We start from the raw sequence: 9,578 nt of genomic DNA on the forward strand, positions 1-9,578 counted from the left end.
TTCTCTGTTACCTTTTTTCATTCTCTTTTACTTTACTAATTCAACATTTAAACTCATGTCAAAGTGCCATATTTTTCGTTGACGGAGGGAGTAAATAAACTTGTAGTCCCTCTGTCCCACAATAATTGTCACTCTTATTATGTGCACGAGTTTTAAGAAATGTAAAAGAAAGTTGATTGGAAAAGTTAGTGGAATGTAAGACCCATTTTTTATATTGATTTTATAATAAAATAGGAGTGAAGAGAGTTAGTGGAATGTTGACCTATCTACCATTTATGATAAAAATGAAGCTTGACAATTATTGTAGAACGGATCGAATGAAAAAGAGTGACAATTATTGTGGAAGGAGGGAGTAAATAACACAGATTTTAATTTATAATTAGTAAAGTAAGAGAAAAAAGAAAAAAAAGTAAAAAAAGAGAGAAAGAATACTTAGTAAATTATGAGATCCGTATTATAAATGATGTATAGCATTATTAATTGTTTAAAACTTTCTATAGTGTTTAAACTTGGTCTAATTTTAGAGACGCATAAAACGAGTTTATTTTTTGAGGACGAACTGATGGAGTATTTTGATTTGAAGAGAAATTGTCAATGAAGCTATGAAATACGCATAAATTATAAATTACACAACATTCAAAATTTGTATACAACATAAATCACAAATTATACCATCCAGCTCCCTCATGCCAATACTCTTACGAGTCATGGTATTGTCATGAATCGCCATCCGCAGTTAGCACCACCAAAATGACTCAATTAGCAAAGCCACCATAAGCGGCACTCGTCGCTGATGCACCACTTGATCTCCTCGCTCTCGATCAAATTAATGCACTAGTACGTATATGTGCAGGCATCTTTTGCTTATTTCCTAGTTCACAAGAGAAGGACTTCTCGACGAATTTGGTGCAGGTCTCCAGAGATAAACTAGTAGACCCACGACGAGGACTATAGCCCCCTTTACAAAGCCCGGGGGAAGGGAGGAGGCGACCCCAAGATATGGAAGCGGCAATGTAAACATATACACTGATATTGGCACTAACATCACAAAGTGCAGAGTATAAGATGCCATAAAAAGAAAGAAAACCAGTTTCAAGGGCTATTGCAGCACAAGTTATCTATAAAAGTAATGAGTTCGAATAATCAACCAACCTGAAACTGTTGACGCGAGACAAGATACCACAGCGGAGGAGATCTTGAGCAGATGCAACAAAGATATGTTGAAACCCATGTTGACAATGACAAATAGCAGCGGGAGTAAAGGTGCACCGTTACATTCTGTGATCGGAAGAAGTTTAATGTTTAAGAATAACACTTGACCGCCAAAACAAAATATATCGATTCACACAAACAAGCACACATAGGTATGGCTCAGGCATAAATCTTGAAGATCTAATAATGAGAAGACCATGACTTACGATTTAACATGGTACCGGTATTCAAAAAGCAGGCAGCACCATCTTTAAGATAACTTGGCAGTTGACTAAATGGAATGCCCCATAGGTTTGACAAGAACGGGAGGAGGAGGCAGATAAAAACAGCCTGTTCATGCGCTTGAAAGTGTCAGGCTTGTCGTAAATTTAAAGTACTGTGTTCTAACTCTATCTACACTTAAAAGCTGACCTGGTAAGCAGATCCATAAGAGTTTACAACAAATAGATCCATCGAACCTCCCTGCCATCCAGGCAACAAATGTCAGATAGGTATCGTTCAATTGAATATTTGAATCGAGTAAAATCAGATATCAGATTTTTTGAATGCTTCTTAATTGAAGACCATGTTAACTGGTCACTTTTTCTGATTTATATGAACTTGAAAGTCCAGCAAACTACTGGAAACAACCTGAATAAACCTATATCGTTGTCTTGTTATTTACAAATTTGTATTAGGAAAACACATTGACACGTGTACCTTTAATCTTTTGGCAGCATCCAGAAATATTATTTCCTGAAAAAAAAGGTGAATATCTTGAGTAAGAGAAATTACATAGAACATCAAAATAGGACAAGCTTATTGTCCAAAAGGAAAGCTAAATTACCTTCAAGACTGTATCAGCAGCTTGTAGGAAGAACGAAATAATCATTAAACTACTCCAAAATAACCCACTTGTCGTGAGTGATCCAGGACCTGATCCGCTGCAAATGCAAATAGTGACAAAATATAATCGATGATGTGCAGAAATCACTAGTCAGACGGTTGTTACTAATTCCACGTGTGATATGGAGGGAAAAAGGGTCGATTCACACAAAACACACGTTTAATGCAATAACAAAGAGATTATGCACGAATAGGAAACTGCTTGATAAATAACTGAAAGAACAATGAAAGAAACAAGCGAAAGCCTTCCTCTTGCAAGGCATTGGGAAGACTTCCATCACAAACTAATTCTTACAAAATATTCATATAAGTTCTATATATATACTCCCATTTTGTACCTTATCTATTATATCTAACATACAATTTAATACTTTCATTTAAATGTCCTATCATATCAAGGTTCATAATACTTCAGAGGGTAATAAATAGTCTGGATTATGGCCTTCTACCATTTGTAATGAAGTCTCCAAGAGCTTTCAGAGGTTACTTGCCTACATTTGTAAGTCATATATACTGTGTAGTCTGACAGAAAAAAAAAAATACCTTGCAACAGTTACTACTACTCCAGCTGCTACCAGAAAGCAACCGAACAACTGGTTGAATCTATATTTCCTTTTAAGAAATATATACGAAAGCCCAAGTTGCCAGACAAGAAAACTCTGCAAAGATTACAGATATACAAAATTAACATGCCATTCGACATTTCCCTGAAAGTTGCGTAAAAAAAATCCCAACACTCCCTTCCCCCACCTCAAACAAGCACCAGGAATGGGGGCCGAGACAGAGAGAATATCAAATGTACAACATAAACATCCACACACACAACAAACACATGCATTGATACCAAACAGTTTATCTGTCAAGTGCCTGCTATTTCCTAGACTTAAATCGAGACTCGGCTATTAATAAGAGCAAAATCACTGTGGCTAGTTTAAGATAATAATATAAGTACTATATAGGACTTCTACTTCGAGAATATTAATATGAAAGCAAAGACAGTTTCATTAATATTATACTAATACTCAGGACCTCCATCGATTCAGTGCTGTATACTAATTCCCTATTATATCAAATTATCAATAGGACAGCAGTCATTCATCTGAGAGACCACTCAACATGTTATCCGCAATGCAGAGTACAGAACATTAACTATATCAGTTGTTTTAGTTCTCACTGCAGCCTATTTACAATGCTAACAGAAAAATGAATAATCAGTTTAGAGTTACCTGTGACAGTATGGGAATCGCTGCCCCAGGAAGAACAGCTGTTTCAATAAGGAAAAACCATTAGTGTGCACTGAATCAGGACAAATTCACTTGCTAGTTGTTGTTAAGTAAGATAAACTTGAAACTATTAGCAAAGATAAACTTGAAACTATTAGCAAAATTTAAAGTGAATACTTTTATACGAGCACACAATAGGAAGATTTTTATCCATCAAATTAAAGAAAAGGAGAAAACTATTCGCCTCATAAACAAAGCATATGATTGTAACAGTTAAATATAAACCACAAATTGCTCAAGGCAAGCAATCAGGTTTCATGCTAACCCATTTTCATATTATGCATATGGGTTGTGAGAAAACGTGATGAAGTTTAAACTCCCTATTATGCATATTCTGAGATATATATAGGCAGCAGAGATAGATGCAATGGGGTAACCCCAGATTATTTCAAGTTACAAAGCTGGCAACAGACAAACAAAACTGCATTACACGACCAAAAGATGGACTTTAAACCATTGAAAGGATCACTACATCACAAATATAGGATGCCTCAAATCCTTATAAATGAATTACCTCCTGAAGCCATCCCAGATGCTGCTGCTAGAGCCTCTAACAGGCCAATAACAATTAATGGAGATTTCGGCAACGATAGCATTTCATCAGTAACCTTGCCAGCTTGATACCGGAGATACAAGATTGAGAAGTATACAATTACATACCTGGAACATGTGAATGGATCACAATTAGTAAAACTACGATTTACATTAGCCAAAAGTGTGACAAATATCAGTAGAAGGAAAGAGGAACCATGAGTAGATTCTAGCATTTATCCAGATTCTGTACAGGTATCCTGTCTCTATAAAGTCAACAGTAAATAAATTATCCCACAGCAAAATACACATGTTTCCAGTAAATTCCATATCAGAATCAAATGCTTAAAACAACAAAAGCCTCTGGTATATAGCATTAGTCAAAAAAAGTAAAATTTGCATTAGTTCTTCAAGCAAAAATCTTATCACTTGTCAGCGTGGGAAGTCCGCCACTAATTATAATCCTACTATTACAGGAATAGAATTTTTCTAGGCCAATTAGATGGGTAGCTTATATGCCCTTCTAAACAAGAAGCATGTGGACAAACCAACCAAAGCATAGAATGCTGTAACCAAAATTATTCTCACTAGTTAGATTGTGACATTCAAGTTAGTTTGAAATTCGGAGAATGGAAAGAGCAAGCATCCTTTTCAAACACCACATGCCATAGAAATATAGGGGCTGACAATTAAGAAAATATGTAGCACATGGAAGAAGAGAAAATGCAAAGGGAATCTATGTAGCTGTCCTATGTGGGGTTACACAACTCCAAATCCGACTCACCACCAACGGTCCTGCTTCAAAGGGGACCCCATTTAGCACCATCCTCATATAGGCAAACTCTCATGTCCTTTTCATATAAAAGTGCAGCAAACCCAGCCTTAGCCTTTTGCTAAAGCATAAAGACCTTAACTTTATACCCTAAACAAGAAATGAAATACTTGGTAGTACCTATTAGTTTTTACTAACATAAGAACTGAAGGATTGTTGGATCGCGCTGTGTATGAAATAGAAACAGTGATAAACCACATGACCATACGCCTAATCATAGCGACTCTCATTAATTTAATCCAATTAAGAAAAGGCATCAATCAACCTCTCCCTCTCTTGGTGGTGGGGCTAATCATTCATAGCACTCGACAGTGCGGCACACTCCGTCCTCGCGTTCAACCAACAATTATCTTCTTTTACGCTTGATTCCAAATCTCGGGAGTGCCAAAAAGACAAATATACCCTCACACGTGTTCTCAATTTTTTCGACCTTCAATTCCGCCGGCGCCGACCGCGGTTTCGATTGCCCCTTCTCACGCGTCCCATCACCAAAATTTCTTTCCTTATTCTCACGCTATTTAATTAATTATTCATTTCCAGTTTCCAATGCAACAATATTCCAATCTATCTGTTAGTAATTGAAACACTACATTTTATTCGAAATCAGATTCTGCAAAAAACTAGTATACGAATTCTGATACTAGCATTTAATTTTGAACGAAACTGAAATTGAATGCAGACTCAACGATCAATTTCGGAAACCAGAACTTGTTTGGAATTTAAAACATTAATTTTTTTATTTTTATTTTTAAATGAAGAATCGCAGAGTTACCCGAAAGTGGCGAGCTGAGCGAGAAAGAAGGGGTAATGCTTGAGAGGAACTAACGCGAGCTTGTAAAGCACGCGATTCGCGACACCGAGGACCACCGTGGCGACGGTCGCAATCACCACCTCCGCCCTCCGATCAGCGCCTCCGGAGTTAGCCTCCACGGCGTCTCGATCGAGCGCGCAGCACTGAGGCGGCGGATTCCCCTTCTTCCTCGGCTCATCCCCTTTGTCTCCCCCTCCCGCCGCTGCCGATTCGATGACGAGGCGCCTCGACCTGAGCAAGACCTCAACTGCGCCCGCGCCTGCGTGTCTCCTTGGCCGGAATTTGCGATGTTGATTGAGTTGCAAGAGGTTGGTGGAGGAGATGCGCATTGGAATGTGGCGAGGGGGGTGCAGAGAGCGGCAACATGCTGACATATTTTTATGAAAGTTGAATTGATGCAATTGCCATTGCTGTGTGCCTTTTTATGAAGAAAGAGAAAGAGAGAGAAAGAAGACAAATTTGATTTTTGATACTACGTGGGTGTGAACGTCACTTCAACATTCCGGATTCTCTACGGATTAAAACAGAAATTAAAAAATATGAAAACATGGATAAAATATAAGAGAGAAAATAAATATGGATAATAGATTCAAAATAATTTGTCATTTTTAGTATGGAATTAATTTTAATAAATAAATACAAATAAAAAGATAGGACTACTTTTATGAATAGGAGACACGTTAATTTGGTATGTCAAATACTGCTATAATTTCTTGTTTCTTAATCTTTTAAATGGATCAATTTCAAATTTTTATGTGCACATCACAACCCTCACAGCAGTACCATGTTCATATTCTACTTATAATAAAAAGAAAATACGTACACTTTCTGTCTTTAATAATTTAATAATATTTGATTTTTAACGGATTTTATAAAATATAGTACTAATAAAAAATAATTTGAAAAAATTAGGGTAACTTCGAGTCCTATTTTTATATACTTTTTTCATTCTCTAAAAATAGAAACTTTTGAAATGGACGAATTTTAATGTAAAATTGATAAAGTATGAGATGAGATCGGTGTCATCTTATTAGATAAATTTTTTTTCTTAAATAGAAAGTTTCTATTATTAAAAAATAGATAAAATAAATAAAATAGTTTATATTTTCAAGAAGTAGGGTGTACTAAATAATTATTGATTAGGAAATCTCACCGTAAACTTTATACTAGCACATTTGTTTAAATAAAAAATGATATGCTATGCAAGCACCGTATCGGCCATAACTAAAAACCAGAACTAATGTAAACAGAAAACTGAACATTTTATAGCGTAAGACTATGGACCTCAAGTCTACCTCATCTCTAAATGGTTTTATAATGGAACCACGTGAATTTCTATCATGCTCGTTTAATGCATTTAGCTTAATTGTATGATATTCAAATTTATTATTAATATTTTAAATTTTATAATTTTTAAAAAAAATTAAAGTTCAAGTTGTCATTATATTCATTTATTTGAATTTATAGAGAAAATGAACTACTCTATAAGAGCATCTCCAATAGCGGCTAGCCGATTCGCGTCGCTAGCCGAACCATTGGAATCGGCCAGCGCAATTTCGGCGAGAGAATAGGCAAGCACACGCCGATTTGCGAGCGCTCGTCGATGCGCTGGCCGCCATTGTGGCGTGCCGATCGGCCAGCGCTATTTTTTATTTATTTTTTTTGAATTTTTTTGAAAAACTATATAAACGCGATTTTAGTTTCATTTTCGGCGAGGGAAAAGAATCTCACGATGATCCTCGAGGCCGTAGCTGATTACCGGCTGTGGATCCGACATGCTTGATAAGTCGTATTCTAAGCCTTGGTTACTGGTCAGTATGTCGTGAAATGCATGTATTATCTGCAAAACAGTTGCTCAAGTGTGCAGGATCAAAGGACCCAAGTCAGTAGGAGACGATTCAGGTGACGCAAGTGAAAAGGGCGCTAGAAGGGTGCAATACTGACCAGGATGCATGCCGAGAGAAAAGGCTCGAGATGGAGAAAAAGGATAGCTTGGGATGATCATTAACAAGGGCATAAAAGTCAAAACTTGAAGGAAGTCTACCCTAAAAGCAAGGGCAAGCCTCCCTATAAAAGAAGCCACTTGGAGAGAGAGAAGGAGTTCAGCCTTTAGTACTCGGTTCAAAGATACACTTAGTAGAATTCTCTCTAGAAGATCAGTTCCTTCAGCATTGTCCAATCTCTCGTTCCTCGCCACAACCATGGTCACTTGACGTTCAAGAGTCTGCCGGAGAAGTCATTGATCCACCGTTCCAGCCAGTTATCGTAGTAGTATAGCAGTATCATCGCCCGAAGTGGCCAAACAATCGTTATTTTGCTTTCTAGTTTAATCTTTACTTGCTTTCGTCGTTGGTTTGTTGCAAACACTCATCGTTGTTGCTTTTTGAAGTACTTGTGAAGTTCCAACGCTTAAATTACAAAGTTTCTATTTCGTATGTCGCTTTGGTTCGAGTTTGCTTCATTCTGCCTAGGAAAATTAGATCTAGTTGTTGCTTAATTTCTAAGTGTTTTCTTACATGGAGTTGTCGATCTGAAGTTGTAGTTATGTTTCAGTCTGATCTTCGTGCTTAAGTCTTCGTTCTGCATTATAATCACCGCCTTGCATGTTAGTCAGTAGAAGTAAAATTGCAGTTTCACCGTTTATTTTAAGATTGAGCATTGTAATCAATGGATCTTGAGTTTGAGGTTATGAATCTGAGTTTAGTTATGGTGTTTGTGTTCATATGATTTTTGTCAATACTTGGTGAAGAAGAAAACGTCAAAATCAACTTTAGTTTGGACCACTTTTACTTTTAAGTTACTTTTGCTTTTGTTCCCTACTTTTCAGTTGTACTACCCAGACTGTCAGAGAGCCACCAGCCACCAGATATACCTTTTTGTCTAATTTTCCTCTTTTAGTAACTGTCTACTTTTCATATGCCTCTGAGACACCTTGTCCCCTATTTTCACGAACACCACCACATGTCTGTTATTTTCACGCCTACTAGTCAGTAGAGTACCACCTTTATTTCTCGCCTAGGTAAAATCTCAACCCAAGCGTGGTAGCTAACCAAAACACCCAGGAAAGTCACCGCAGTTATCAAAACGTGTCCATCCTCGTGGGATTCGACCCTTACCTCCATTATGCTAATCAGTAGAAGTGGGTTGAGGAAACTTGTTTGAAGCCAGGTCCCGGTTGTCGTACCAACGACTCAGCTGGGTCGGGAATCTCTTCCTGATAAGTTGGATACACTCCAAATTACATACGAAAACCCGAGGAAAGAAAACCTGACCTTCCACATGCGTATTTTGGGGTAGCCGGGTCGAATAACGATCTCAACGTCCTCAACTCGTCACCCCTCTTCAATGAGCAAGTGTCAGGGCATCGGTCCGGCCGTCTCATTTGTGGCCAACGGCAACCGGCATGATATGGGCTACTACTTGGCGGATGGGATATACCCTAGGTGGCCCGTCTTTGTGAAGACGATCGGCACGCAAATGATGACAGGAAGGCCTGCTTTGCGAAACGGCAGGAGTCGGTGCGCAAGGACGTGGAGCGCGCATTTTGTGTACTCCAGTCTCGATGGGCAGCAATCAAGGGTCCAACACGTTTGTGGGATGCCGGTTGCATTGCTTGATATAATGTACGTCTGCATTATCTTGCTCAACATGATCGTCGAAGACGAAGGCGCACAACCGACTAATTGGGTCAATGACGATGAAGCCGGTCCAAGCCACGGAATGGCCACCCCTAACGTACGACGTGGGGTACCTCACGATGAAGCCGGCCGCCTCCGAGGCACATGCCGACATGCGCCAAGTGAATGCTCATATTCAACTCCAAAAGGATATAATTGAAGAGTTGTGGGCACGGAAGACTGCACGACGATAGTTTTTTTCTTTATTATGTAATTTTTTTTTAATGAATGTACTTTTTTTAAAAATGAAATTAATATGTCTCGTAATTTTAATTCCGTAATTTATCATAAATTTAATTGTGTAAATGTAGTTGGTTTATTTTTATTGCGGCTAGTTTGTGGCTAGC

At 38.0% G+C, this 9,578-nt stretch overlaps 1 protein-coding gene across 3 annotated transcripts; it reads right to left on the reverse strand.

Annotated features, from left to right (window-relative positions):
• Positions 1-560: 560 nt before the first annotated feature.
• Positions 561-5,981, reverse strand: LOC125188362 (protein CLT3, chloroplastic). Of its 3 annotated transcripts, none has more exons than XM_048085157.1 (10): positions 5,516-5,981; positions 3,895-4,040; positions 3,324-3,361; positions 2,641-2,756; positions 2,039-2,135; positions 1,912-1,947; positions 1,624-1,674; positions 1,419-1,542; positions 1,153-1,278; positions 561-1,038 (listed from the first exon to the last, which is right to left on the reverse strand). In XM_048085157.1, exons 1-10 carry the CDS (start codon positions 5,926-5,928, stop codon positions 872-874), a joined length of 1,314 nt encoding a protein of 437 aa, XP_047941114.1. In that variant the 5' UTR covers positions 5,929-5,981; the 3' UTR covers positions 561-871. The 3 variants fall into 3 exon arrangements, with proteins under 3 accessions (XP_047941114.1, XP_047941116.1, XP_047941115.1); XM_048085159.1 differs by lacking the exon at positions 5,516-5,981 and adding an exon at positions 4,696-4,798 and having other exon boundaries at positions 589-1,038; XM_048085158.1 differs by lacking the exon at positions 5,516-5,981 and adding an exon at positions 4,129-4,256 and having other exon boundaries at positions 589-1,038.
• Between the last annotated feature and the right edge of the window lie 3,597 nt (positions 5,982-9,578).

The sequence above is a fragment of the Salvia hispanica genome, chromosome 5, assembly GCF_023119035.1.
Source record: "Salvia hispanica cultivar TCC Black 2014 chromosome 5, UniMelb_Shisp_WGS_1.0, whole genome shotgun sequence".
Taxonomy (NCBI): domain Eukaryota; kingdom Viridiplantae; phylum Streptophyta; class Magnoliopsida; order Lamiales; family Lamiaceae; genus Salvia; species Salvia hispanica.